We start from the raw sequence: 13,711 nt of genomic DNA, 5'->3' as shown, positions 1-13,711 counted from the left end.
TGTGCAGTCTGCGTGGTCCCTGTCACCCAAATTCTGTGTCCTCAGGAAAAAGGTTTCTTCTTGAGGTAGGTTTTATGGTCCAGACTCTACTAATGCATTAGATGGCCTGTGCAGTGGTGTGAAAGCTTGGCTTCTGCTCAGCTTCTCATAGAAGATAAAGATCTGAATTGGGGTGGTGGGGTTTTTACTGAGTCAGCAGGTGCTTCTAATCCATTATCCTCTTCCCTGTGGGAGAAGGGGGAGCAGGTGCTTTGCAAGAGGCACTCTGTCCTACAGTCTGTGCTTTGGCAATGCCATGTTGCTTTCTCCAGGGTGAAAGACCCATTGACAGGCCTGTTCCCATACTGGGAGCAGAGCAGAGTCCACACCATGGAATGGGGGAAGTGGCCAGAGCCACTTCCCTTCTCTGCTGTCCACAGTTAGCATTAAGCAGATTTGAACTCTTGATGGGGAAAAGCAAAGTGAAATTCTGGAGCACAGTGAGAGGAGTGAAGGATGAGCCCAGACACATTTTTGCTGGCAATCACTGTGCCTGTTCCAAAGGGATTTTCTCTTTTTGGTTCCACTTTATAAAATCTGTTCAGTTTTGCCCAGGAGCAGCCCAGAGTTTTTCAGTGAACACGTCTGTGGGCTCAGCTCTCAGCTAGTGCAGAGCAGGGAGTGTCCATGTGTGCCCTTGGCTCAAGCAGGGCTGCCCAGGTGGGAGATGGACCTGGGAGAGGGGAAATTCTGGGTGTGCTCCTGGCTCTGCTGCTGACTTGCTGTGACTGTAGCCATGAATTTTGTTTTACCTGATTGCCTGTTTGATCCAGACTGGTTCAAATGGAGCAAAGCAAAGACACTTCCTAGGACATAGGAAGTATTCAAGACTGGTTTTCCTTTAATGCTGTCATTTCATCTGCCCTTGCTCCAGCCTGAAAGGGAGCAGACTCCTCTTTTCTGATCTCTCCAGTGGATTATTTCCAAGTGACTGGATTACACGGGACAGAGTAGAGAGCATTCTACTGCTTTGGTACGGGTTAAGACAGCAATCCAAAATAAAAAACGGTCCATTTCTTCCTGGCCCCTTTGTTGTGCTAACCCCAACCCTGGCCTCTGGCTTTCCTGTGCTGTTGCTTCCCATGAGCTGTAATTGCTTGGCGTTTTCCTTTAAAAGTTGGGGGTTGGGACTCTCCCACAGAGAAGAGTCCACAATACTCCTTACACGTGTTTTCTGTCCCACTGTTGTGGCTGTAGCTGGCACGGACCCTGCTGTGAGGTTCTCTGGGGAATCTCTCTGTCCATTCTGTACCTGCATCTTCTCTGGCTAAACCAGAGACTGGCAGTAAGGATCTGGCAGCTCCTGTTCTGTGTATTCCCCTGATGCTTTGTTTGCTGTCCTTGGGACACTGTTTATTTACTGAAGGAAGTTAATAGGTACTGACTGATCTTCCAGGTGAGATCTGGATGAGATAGGAAATGTCAGCCTAGGGTGATACCTTTCTAGGGCCTGTCTGCTGTTTTGCTTGTGCTGCATGACTTGTACACAACATCTCAGTATCTATAGAGGGATGGTTTTGCCTCCTGCTGTGCCTGTGGTAAGGTTAAAGGACAGGCAGGAGTTGTCAGAGGGGGTAACTTGGACTGTTTAATGTCCCAAACAAGAGTTCTTGATGACCCTGCCCCACTTGAGTGGATAAAGGATGATAAAAATCTCTGGTCTGGTTCCAGGTGTGACTTCACAAGAATGTCTCTGGGAATGGCTTGTCCCCTGGGCTGCAGTGATAATTTCAACTAGCCTGCCACCTTCCTCCAGAAGGAAGCTTCTCCTGAAGCTGTGAGAGTGGCTGTAGGAAAGGGCTGGGGTGGTGGGTAAGAGCCCCTCCTGAAGGCTGCTGCTCTGCTGGCTGAAGGAAGGACTTCTCCCTTGGATGTTTGCAGGGATGAAAAGGGGCCTGTGAGCTCTGCTTGGTGTCTGTGTCCCAGAGGAAAGGGAATGTCCCTGCAGCTGATGTGTTCTGAGGAGCAGCTGCTGCCAGGCTGGGATTTGCACCATCACTGGCAGGCCCTGTGCGGGCAGCACAAGAGCTCCCAAAGCGTGGAAGTGAACGGAGAGCAGGGAGGAAACAGTCTGGGCCTTGGCAAGCACTAACACAGGACTTGTTTGTTTTTCCAAGCCACAGGGGACTTGACCCTGGAGCAGAGAGCCCTGACTGGTTGGTCCTGGGCTCTACCCCAAGCTGAGCAGACAAATCCTGTGGAGATGTGCCTCCTCCTCTGGAGAACTGCTAAGGGCTTAAATTCTGCAGGGTTTGGCATTGCTGTGAGCACCTTGTGCTTTAAGGCATGGACAATCCTCTCTACAGGGACCTTGGGAAAATGTGCTGTTGAAGTGATTTTATCTTGAAATGCTCCCTGTGGGGAAGGGAGATGTTTGCTGCTGGTACAAGTGATGTGACAGAGGAGAGGAGGTGGGCTATGACTCCTCTTCAGTGTATCAGCAAAGTGAATTATTTACCATGAAAGGATTGTTGCAGAGTTGTTCTCTGGTCCAAAATATGTAGCCCTAACTTGGGAAAACCAATCTAGTTTAATGGGAAATTACTCAGTGTCTCTGTCTAGGCTAGTTCTAGTTCTCAGGTTTTATAAGGGACTTGTTTGGCTTTTGAACACTGCGGGGGTAGAACTGACTGCTGCTGTAACCACCCCACTCTTTGCAGAGGTTTGGGGTGCTCTGTAGATAGCAATCCCTGACAGCAACTGCCACATGTCAAGAAGCCAAACCATGTTTTCATGTGATGCTTTATTGGATCCAGAGAATCCCAGTGACTGGAGCAGTACAGTGCATGTGTAGCCGGGGAGGGGGCTGAGCAATCCTGACAGGACCTGTCCTGTCCTGCGTTTGCGAAGGCTGTACAGGTCGTGGCAGCGCAAGCAAAGGGACTCACTGCTGGTTTGGTTCACTCTAATCCACACTGGCTTTGTTTGCAAAAGGGTTGTGAGGTAGAAGCACAGGAGACAAGAAAGGGGCCTGTGCCTGTAACACCCAGGCTTAGACCCAGTTGGTGCCAGCTCCTGCTGGGTTCTGAATCATTCAACTTCACAGGTTTGGATAGTCTCACTAATTCTGGCAACTGTGCCACTGAAAGCTTATTTAATTCTGAAAGCTTATTTAACTCTAGGTATGGAACCATCCCTAGCTCAGTTCATCAGCAAAAGCAGGGGCTGTTTGCCTTTCCTTCCCTTCCCTGTTGCCCCAAAGCAAGCCTGTGCCTCCTGTCCGGGCCATACCTACCCACTGTCTGCGCTCTACAGGGCCGGGGTGCAGCTGAAAGCTTTTAATTAACAAACTGCTCTACCAATATTCTCTTGAGGTTTACTTCACTCTTCTTGGGCATGTTTGTTCCATCTTGTGTCAAGGCAATGTTACTCCAGCTCTGAATCATCCCGCTCAGAATTATCCAGCTCAGAATAATCCAGCTCAGAATAAGCATCTTCATCCTAAATTCCACGGCAGCAAAGAGAATCACTTAAACTGTATGTCTGGTTTGTAAATCTTTTTATTAAAAGAGTTGGTTTTTTTTCTTTTCCACAGTAGTAAAGCTTTGGCACTTACAGTATAAAAATAATCACTGATCATAATTACACCAAATTCCTCTTTGTCAACTGCATACTAAGTGTCTTCCATACATTTTATTCCCATATAAAAACACTTGAAGGTCAGGGGAACAAAACTGATAAATAACAGTATGAGATATAAAGATACAGCTAGAAAAATACTAGGATCATCAAGAAAGAATTAGGACTGTGCATATTTTAAATATCACAGTGATTGGATTTGCTGTTCCTATCTTATTGCTGGCTGCACGCTTATGTGAAAGCAGAAGTGTTTGGTGGACTTTCCTATCCCTAAACCTCAGTAATGTTGTACTCAAATGTTCTTGCATAGCACAGGAACCTTGAATTTGTACACCCTCCCTCCCCCTCAGTATTTTGATCCCCCACCAAATTTGTGATTTACCACATCTCCCCCTCCTCCCCTTTTTTTTGCCCCCTTTAAATTTGAAAATATTGACTGGAATTCAACACTTTGAGCAAAACCAAGACAATTGCTATCAATCATGAGAAAGTCTGAAACACTCCAAGAGTGGCGCTTGGAGAAGCTGTGAGTTGAGCTTAAGCTGGGAAAATGGCTCCAGAGCAGGGGCCATTCTCACTAGATGCAGTTTTGCTAGCATCACTCCAGTTTGGATGGTAATCGTGGCACATAGGGATTTATACTTTGGTTTGTCTGTTGCCATGGCCGCAAGAAGTCTTGCTTGATGTTACTTTCCCCGTGGATGTTGTGTGTCTGCCTGTACATCTAGGGGCATGAAACACTCAATGGGGCAGTTGACGTTCTGTCAGGAGGGAAGGAAATCCAGTTAGAGCTCTGTCCTGGGTGTGGTTTGTGCTGGGAGCTGTTGGCAGCCCGTGGGGCTGTTTCCCAGCACAAAGCACACAGCTGGAAATCACTCCATGCACTACGGCCTCGGAGCATGCAATGAGGCCCTGCTGGGACTGAGGCACTGTGTGTGTGGGGTGAGCTCAAGCAGTGTGTGTGTGCACTGGGGGCCATCATGCACTGCTGGGGGAGCACGAACCCACATGCTGCTCTCGCCCTCGAGCCCTACAGAGACCCCGCCGCCCGTGCCAGAATCACACCAGGACAGGGCAGACAAGGAAAGTTCTACTCACAGTGTTGGTGGCCTGGTGGTACCTCTGTGTGAACTGTGTGTAGGTGTGGCCAGCAGAGCCTTCGGGGGCCACCTCCACGCTGGGCCTGCGGCAGTTGTCACAGCGCCAGCCCTGTGGGGACAGAACGGGCACGTCGGTGCCACTGCCAAGGAGCTGCCAGGGCTCACGGAATCCCACACTGGTTTGGGTTGGAAGGGATCCTAAAGCCCATCCCATTCCACTCCCCTGCCATGGGCAGGGACACCTTCCACTGTCCCAGGTTGCTCCAAGCCCCATCCAACCTTGCCTTGGACACTTCCAGGGATGGGACAGCCACAGCTTCTCTGGGCAACCTGTGCCAGGGCCTCACCACCCCCACAGGGAATAATTCCTTCCTAATATCCCATGTAAATCTACCCTCCTTCATCTTCAAGCCATTAATTCATGAACATTCATACGTGGGGCTACAGAGCCACCACCACCACTAAGGCTGCTCCTGTGTTACACCACACAGGCACCAATGCAAGTACTTCAGCTCTCCTACTTACTTTTCTTCTTCCATGGGCCCTTTCCATGACCTGAAACCCAGCAGTCTTTGAAGTGCAGCCCAGCACAGCCACCCCTGTCCACTCCCTGTGTCCAACGTAACACATCCCTCCTGCTCACCTGCTGTCCTCCGTAACAAGTGCAGGAGCAGATGGCCCCAAAGTACTCCTTCTGCCACTGCTCCCCAACGTGGTACATCTTCCCATCGTCATAGCACGTGGTCTCATCTGTGGAGGAACGGGCAGAGCTCAGCTGCAGGGCCTGGGCTTGGCTTTAAATATGCTCAAAGCAGCCTGGTGATCAGAAGGGGAGCCCCTGCGCAGGCATGCTCCCCTTGTCTGACCAGAGGCTCCCTGACTGGCAGGGGAACATCAGACATGTTCACAGCTCAAACCTACAACAGGAGGGTATTTTCCTGACAAGAGCAATGAAGTTTAAGTCACAGAGGGAAGGCCAGAGGAGCTTGAGGTGACAGGCCCTGCAGGAAAGTGCAGCTGGAGTAATCCACCCGTCTGAGTGCAGTGACATGTCCCTGGTGTGCAGCTCCAGGGCCAGAGGAAGACAAGTGCTCAGTGTGCTGTGACCTGAGCTAACAGAAGGTTTTCCTTCTTTTCAATCTCATGTGAGATTTATGCCTTCAGCTCTTGTGAGAACAGACTGAAGCTGTCACAGTTCAGCCTGAATCAGATGCACTGATACACTGGTACTTTGCTTGTCCCCCTGGCAGGACAGAGTTGAGATGCTGAGATTTCCTGAATGGGAGCCCAGACTAACCAGCAGAAAGAGACTTACGAGGTTCACACTTGAATTCTCCTTTTCCATTCCCAAGGCAGGTGCAGCTCATCATCTGGCCATTCTCCCCTTGCCTGTCCCACTTCTCCCCAATCTTGTAGTTAACTCCATTGTCATGGCACCACTCTGGAGAAGGCAGAGGAACAAGAATCAGTAGTTATACCACATGCAGCAGGAGGAAAATAGCTTGGCATTGTCTCAGGAAGGGCAGGAGAAAGAATCTTTTCAGTTCATCTAAGTCCCAAGGAGGAAATGGGTTCAGCTCCGGCAGTTTTTAACTGCTGAAGGCTGTTCCAGCACTGGGAAATGTGTAGAGGCTGTTGGGAAAAAAGTAGGATGTGACAAAGAATGGGGAGAGGAGGTTTGGTTCATAGGAGAAGAAAAGAAATGAAAAGGAATTTAATAGATGTGGGGCAGGAAAGGAGAGAAAAATATTTTAAATGCTCTTTTTTTGGACAAATACCCAGTATAAACTTCACCACAATCTTGCAAGACACAATGGGTAAGCCATGTGTATCAAATAATGAAATATAAATATTAATCCTGTAAAATAAGTGTCTTTTCCTGTAAAATTAAGTGTCTTTGCATAGACTCCTCTGAGTCTATGGAAATTGCAGAAATAATCTCTTTGCTGAGCTTATCCCACAATTTAAAAGCCTAATTTTAATTAGTTGGGTATGTGTTGTGTTAAACTGCTCAATCACAGACTTTTGTTCCATTCCCTTACATCAAGTCGGATATTCTTCCATGTAAACCACAGTTCTGCAAAGAATAAAACTTACTGCCCTGGGCAGAAGTGTTAGAAAATTAGAAAACTGGTTTTGCGAGCTGCTTTGCAAAGGCTGCCTGCAATGCAAGCCAGATTTATTGTAATACCAGCACTGGCTGTAATACCCACTGAAATCCACACTTCCCCATATTACCCAGACATGTCTGGCAAGGTAAAAACATCACTTATCAATACAATATTGATTGCTGCTGATGGCAATTCTAGATTAGCTGCACAGCTCAGAGGTAACCAAAGTTTTCCATCACTTCTCATGATGCAAAACACTGCTTTGGTTTAACGACTTCAGATCCTGCCTTCATTTGCATCATGTTTGGATGAGGCTGGTTCTGTCAAACATGGCACTGGTGCTGGGGGAGAGTGGGGATGGGGATGGTTAACAGCAAGCTACTCACTAGAAGAGTCACATCTGAAATGGCCACTGCCAAAGCCTAAACACTGGCACCAGAGCTTAAAGCCAGTTTCAGATAAGCGCTCCCATTCCTCGCCAATGGAATAGAAGGAGCCAGTGTAAGTATCAAAGCAGGTGTCGTCAGCTGGCTGGTTTAGTCCTTCAGACACTGGAACAAAAAGAGAAGAAACAGGCATCACACACAGCATGGGAACTGCTGAAGACAGAATGATTTTCAGTGAATACACACTTTCTTCTTCTTGCAATATCCTGGCAGGAATGGAACTACCCCATGGGCATATACTTGATGGTTCTGTCAGCAACCCAGCTCCCTGTGATTTATTTTCCATCTGCATGTGTCCAAGCAGTTGAATGATAAAAAAAACTGACATGAAGGCTATTTTCGTTTTGATTTGCCAAGTTTCAAGCAAGTGTGAGTTTTTGCATTTGCTGCTGGTGAGCAACAATCTGACTCTGCCTGTTTTTAGGAGAAAATTTGCTGTAAGATGCTGAGAGAACAGCAGGGGGTTGGTAGCTTCATGATGTGCCCTTTTTTGGGGTGTTGCAGGTTCTATCTCATGGCAGGGGGCTGGGAGAAGGAGAGCAGACCCTGTTGTTGGGCAGAGTGATTTGACACCTTGGGTGTGTGCCTTGGCTGGCAGGTGGGTGGCTTCACAACCACGAGTTCAGTGTGTGATGATCAGGGTAAGAGCTGATGGTCCCGTCTATGACAGATATGAGGCACCAGTGACTCTGACTCCCTTTAAGCACGATCTCTCTTGGGGCCTTGGGGTGTGCCTGGAGCCTCAAAGCACATTCTCTGTGCTTACACAGCAGCTCAGGATAGCTCTCATCCCACCATCAGTGTGTGTCAGTTATCCAAAACCAGAGGACCTCACAAATCCCTTGTCCCAGGGTCCTGCTACGAACTGTCCTTGTCAGGAGAAGTTTCCTTTCTGAACCATTGTGAAGCTTGGGTACCAGGTAGGTTACCTTGAGTACAGGGAATGAGGCAGGGGCTGCACAGATTCAGCCAGACTCCCCAAGACTGTTCCTTACCAGTGTTGCCAACTGTGACCACCTCCTCCAGCACCTTCTGCCTCCGGTGATCCTTCAGGGCTTCCACTACGATGTTGTAGGTGGCCCCTCTTGTAAGACCCTTGAGTGTGGCACTGGAGGAAGTGCCAGGAACCCTGAACTGCAACAAGAGACAATGCCAGGTCACCAGAAAGGGAGGAGGGAATACCCTTTAGATGTTACTGCTCTCATAGGAAAGACAAGGTGTTCAGGATGACACCTATGCTCTGTACCATGATGGAGCCAGACCACTCCCCTTAGATACTCTGAGAACTTCAAACAATACCAAGTTAAACTTGGCCACTCTGCACTATGGATCATGAGGGTTAGCTCTGCCATTTCAGGGAAACCACAGGAAACACAGGAGGAGTATTTTAGCTTGGACAAGCAGCACCTCAATCTTTGAAACTCCCACTAAGCTTACTGTCCCCTGCCCTGGTGAAGTGTCACTGCTGACAGCATTTCAAAGCATTCTGGTTTTGCAGTTTCATCCAGTAGTCTTTTCCATAAAGGAGAGGAGGGAGGATGTTATCCATCCTGGTCTTAGCTATGTGTTAAACACACTCTTTAGGCTGATTCCTGCCACTTCCTTAGCACAGCAGAGGGACTGGGGGCTGCCCCAGGTGAGGCTACACTGTCCCTCTGCTGAGACGGCCCCATTACCTGCAGAGTGTCCTCGTCCTGGCTGACAGGCTGGCAGGAGATGATGTACTCAGAGCTCTCCAGCAGCGGCCTCCAGGAGATGGTGGTCTGAGAAAGGGCTTCTTGCCCTGTGGTGTCGTTGCGCCGGGGCCCACGGGAGTGCGGGTACGAGGGCTCCACGACGATTGGCACCTGGTATCCCGGGATCTCGATGGCTTCATCCACGCTGGGCAGCGGCCGCCTGGATCCTGGCCTGAGGGGAGTGGCTGTGGTGGGTCCAGGCCGCCTGTACCCGTGCTCCTCGAAGAAGACTTGCTGCCCCTGGTGTCCTACTGTCTGAGGGTGCCCAGAGGAGCCTGGAAGTTGGATACCGTTGCCGTTGTCATACCTATTGTTCGTGAGGTAAGGGGTCCCCTCATCAATGGAAGGCACGTCCAGGATGTCGGGCTGGTTGGGGTGTGGTCTGCTAATCAGCGTGGGGAGCTCATCTGGCCAAAGAAAGGTTAGAGGCCATCAAGCAAAGCATGGCAAAGGAACAATGGCAAATGAAACAGCTGTATTACCCCACTCCAAGCATCAAATATTAGCAATTATCCCGAGACACAACACACTTTTTATGACCTTGTTGTGATTGTAAAGGTAATTTCTATCTCTCTCTTTCACACATAGGCATAAGAAGTGTGTTAGTATAAAATTTTCATACAGCTGAGCAACACTTCCAAACACTGCAACCCAAAGATGCCACCACCACTGCTCAAATTGAGAAGAAATGATTACAAGAGATAGCTGCAGATTATCATTTTAAGAGGAATCACTGGTGAGCAGGAAGAAGCTTGCTCCTTGATTGCATTTGCATGCCCAGCTGGTATTTTGCTTGCTATAGGTATCTCAATCTTGTACTGTGAAAGTTGCAAAGTAAGAGAAATGCAACAGGAACAAATTGAATGGATTCTGCATTTGATGCCATCAAGTGTTAGACAGTAATGTTAACCCTGATTTAATTATCAATTAGGTACCCAAGCAAGAATCCAGCACCAAGCACACTGTTCTGTTCCTAGTGTTCAAACACAGGTAAGTGTGATTAATATAAATTTAGAAGTGTACCTCCTGCATCCTTAGAAAGGAAAATCTCCTTACAAAGCCTATTTGACTCAAAGAAAAGGTGTGGCTGAGTGGTGTGAACAGGATATTTTAAAAAACATTATTTCAGTCCTCCACAAGTGTCCTTCAATGTCTCCCCAACTGTATTCCCCAACTGGAAGACATCTCCTGTTGGCACAGAACAATCCAGAGCTTTGTTTTACCTGTCCTTTTTCTGCCAACCAGTGGTTCACTTTTTTGACTGTTCTTCACAGCAATGATGTAGATGATGTATTCAGTGCCAGGTTCCAAACCTAGGCAGGGAGGGAGGACATAAAACAATTTTAGACTTATGAGTTGCTTTTCTTTTATGATTATGTGTGAGATCTAAGGCAGAGTGAGAGGTGAGTATGGCTACAGTAGCGGGTATGTGTATTTCAGATCTGAGGTTTTCAGGAGAGTGCAGAGAGCTCAGCCTCCTGCTCCTCAGAGCAAGTCTGCAATCTGATCATGTCAGCTGGGATCGCAGACTCAAACTTAAGGGATCTTCACCACGTGTGCCTGGTGGGGTGCCAGAATCATGGGCTTTTTTCCTTGAAAGGACAACAGCTGTGGTGACAGTGGAAGCAAACACTGAACTGTTCAAATGCGGTGGTTGCTCTGACCAGTGCATTGGAATGTGTTTATAGGACAGGTGTGCTTCTAGGACCACTCTCTAGTACTGGAAACTACAATAAAGGAACACAACTTTCTCTGTCTATTAGCTAATCATCAACACATTTTATAATTAGGCCTTCCCCCTCCCTCTCTCTTTCAATTCAAGAGTTTCAGGTGAAGAGCTCCCAGACAAGACAGTCACCAGTAATGGTAGCCTCGGTGGTGCCAGGCCGGGGGCGAGGCAGGATCTCCTTGACTGGTGAGCCAGGTTTCTCATATCTGATGATGTAGCCAGTGATTTTGGCTCGGGGAGGCTGCCAGGTGGCCAGCAGGGAGTTGCTTGTGGTTGTAAGGAAGCGCAGGTTAGAAGGAGCATCGATAGCTGGGTGGAAACAAAAGAAAACGGGTCAAATGCAGAAAAGACTAGCTTCACCTGAGCTACACGTGCTTGACACCCTTCTCAAACTTGGGAGTAAAACCTATTGCTCTAAGTCACAGGAAATATTAAATGTGATCAGATATAGACAACTCCTAACTACCATATGTGATTACTCAGAAGAGCAGAAAGGTCAGACAAGATCATTACCAGTGGAGGCATCCAGTACCACTGGGGAGCTGCGTGCATTCTCGTTCAGAGTGTACAGGTAGATCTTGTAGTCAGTGCCAGGCTGCAAGCCTAAAATGAAGTTGAAACACAGATGTTAGCTAAGGAGAGGAAGCCACCTAAGACGGCCATCAGAATGTCTTTCAATAATCTCTTCTTGGAGCCTAGTCTTGATACCTCAGATGTTTTTTCCCCACCTTTTGTTCCTACGGTATTTCTCATCAAGGATATTGAGTCCCAAAACAAGAACCCAGTGTACTTTCTGCTATGACCCCGCAGCTGCAGAAGCCCTCACTTACCAGTGATAGTGTAACTCCTGAGTTCAGGGCTGATGGTCCTCTGAATGGGGTTCTGGCCACCCGCAGGAATGGCTTCCACAAGGAAGCCAGTGATGGTCTCAGTCTTGGTTCTCCAGGTAATGGTGATGGTTGTCTCTGTGACATCTGTCACCCGGGGCCTGCGAGGGGGACTCACATCTGCACCACAAGGAAAAGGGGTCCTGTCAGTACAGTGGGGACTGGGAATCATCAGCCAAGTGTTGGTGAAGCCTGGGATGGAGCTTTGGATAGAGCCCCACTTTGGACATGGAGCAGGCTCCCAGCCACTGCACCCACACAGCACTAAGTGGTCATTTGGGGAGGGCCACCACTTACTTTCAAGGGTGGTGACCACCCCCTGGGCGGGTCTGCTGGTCAGGGAGTCCTTCAGGGCATACACACTCACTTCATACTTGGTTGCTACCTAGAATGGACAGAGTTACACCACGTTACGAGAAGGCACAGGGGGAAATACTCCTCAGTCAGTGTTTGGTGGAGCCACGTTTCTCAGTCACCACTTACTGAAATAGGAAGCCTTAAAATAAGTCAGGGAAGGACTGATGGGATAATTCTAATTATTTCCAGCTGTAATAAAAGAGCAGACATGGACCCTGACAAGCAGGGCACACTCAGGAGCACAAGAAATCCTGGAAGAAGCTTATTTATCACCCCTCATTTTAGAAACTGTGCTTCAAAGCTGATTCTTCAGAAAAACTCTAATTTCCCTTCTATTTTTCCCAGTTAATGGATGCCATTTGCTATGATAAGGAATAAAATAATATGAATAAAAGAGAATTGTGGAAGTAACAGCATGGGGGTTTTTGTCCTTGGCTGCATCAGACCATGGGTCCACTTAGATTAGAATGTTTTTAAAGGCTCATTTCTGAAAATGATTCATAAAACTCCTTAAAAACAGATCAGTATCTTTTTAAGATTGCAGGAACCATAAAAGCAGTGATTTTCAGCCTTCTCCAGTTCAGGAACTCCTGAAGTGTTTCCAGTGGAGAAGATGGCTATATAGCAAATTTAAGCCTACTCACAAAAGACTTGCATTTTTAACTTATATTTTGCAGATGTCTTAAAAATAGGCAATAGACTGCCAGAGCTCCCATATCACAGCTTGAAATCTCCACGTTGCATCACTTTATCTGACCTCTTTTGTGAAAGATGAGTAAAAGCATTTTGCTGGGTTACTTTTGATTGTGAACCTGATAATTTGCATTTGATTAGGCATCCACTCTGTACTAGATGAGGAAGGGGGTAGAATGCAGATTCGGCTGGCCAATTACTTGGCTTTTAAAAAAACTACAGTACTGAGTAGCTGCAGTCTGACTTGCCATCAGCTTCAGAGCCAGACCCTCAGGAGCTGTAATGATCTACTCCAACTGAAGTTCTTGACCCAGGAATCTGAAATTGCTTCCAACATCTCCTTCCCACAATACAAAGAAAAAAGTTACCATCAAGCCAGACACGACTGCAGATGTGCTGTCTGGAGAAAGGTTGATTTCTTTCATAGGACCAGTCTTTTCTTTGGGGTTCACTCTGACTCTGTAACCAGTGAGGCGAACATTTGGTGCATTCCAGTTGATGGTGAGACTGGTGGGAGTTACCTGAGTAAACTTCAGGTTTGTTGGAGGTGGAATTGCTGCAAAAATCCAGATTAGCATGTGGTGAGTTTAAGAAAAGACAGCCTTGGATAAGACAGTGTTCTCTCCTGAACAGGAGACAGGTTTAGGCCAGGAAAGTGGAGTGCCTTGTGCAAACACAGGCATAAAGCACTGTGGGAAGGGACATGGCATTCAGGAGGAGATTCTCAAATCTACAGTAACTCTTTCCAGCAGAAATAAGGAGATATCAATGCTTCAACCCTGAAGTTAAGTGAGTAATGACATTTGCTATAATATAAGGTAAAGGCTTAGGAAGGTGCTTCAATCTCTAGTAGGCCAGTCTATTTTAATTGTTCTACCAGTCTCTGCTTTTCATCACACAGCTCACGGTTTAGTCCTGCTCCACTTGTCCCTGTCTGTTCATTTCTAAAATACAACGGATGATTTACAAAAGTAAGTAGGAAGCAGGCTCAGGAATTGCAGAGAAGATATAAAAATACTGCAAATGGAGAGGGG

The 13,711-nt window shown here is 47.6% G+C and overlaps 1 protein-coding gene across 7 annotated transcripts in view; it reads right to left on the bottom strand.

Annotated features, from left to right (window-relative positions):
* Positions 1-2,763: 2,763 nt before the first annotated feature.
* The window catches only part of FN1 (fibronectin 1), a 52,007-nt gene continuing 41,059 nt past the window's right edge, over positions 2,764-13,711 (bottom strand). For 4 of the 7 annotated variants that reach the window (XM_048310339.1, XM_048310343.1, XM_048310344.1 and 1 more), the window contains 13 exons: positions 13,046-13,233; positions 11,925-12,012; positions 11,571-11,747; positions 11,254-11,343; positions 10,870-11,049; positions 10,235-10,324; positions 8,952-9,418; positions 8,271-8,409; positions 7,216-7,380; positions 6,034-6,159; positions 5,362-5,468; positions 4,717-4,827; positions 3,522-4,379 (listed from right to left, as the gene is read on the bottom strand). In XM_048310339.1, the coding sequence (XP_048166296.1) occupies positions 4,305-4,379; positions 4,717-4,827; positions 5,362-5,468; positions 6,034-6,159; positions 7,216-7,380; positions 8,271-8,409; positions 8,952-9,418; positions 10,235-10,324; positions 10,870-11,049; positions 11,254-11,343; positions 11,571-11,747; positions 11,925-12,012; positions 13,046-13,233 (2,003 nt within the window). In that variant the 3' untranslated portion in view covers positions 3,522-4,304. Of the gene's footprint in view, positions 3,481-3,521; positions 4,380-4,716; positions 4,828-5,361; positions 5,469-6,033; positions 6,160-7,215; positions 7,381-8,270; positions 8,410-8,951; positions 9,419-10,234; positions 10,325-10,869; positions 11,050-11,253; positions 11,344-11,570; positions 11,748-11,924; positions 12,013-13,045; positions 13,234-13,711 lie in introns of those variants that run through there. The other 3 variants (XM_048310342.1, XM_048310340.1, XM_048310341.1) reach the window with 3 other exon arrangements.

Source organism: Corvus hawaiiensis, chromosome 7, assembly GCF_020740725.1.
Source record: "Corvus hawaiiensis isolate bCorHaw1 chromosome 7, bCorHaw1.pri.cur, whole genome shotgun sequence".
Taxonomy (NCBI): Eukaryota; Metazoa; Chordata; class Aves; order Passeriformes; family Corvidae; genus Corvus; species Corvus hawaiiensis.
This window is presented reverse-complemented; position numbering and strand designations above follow the sequence as displayed.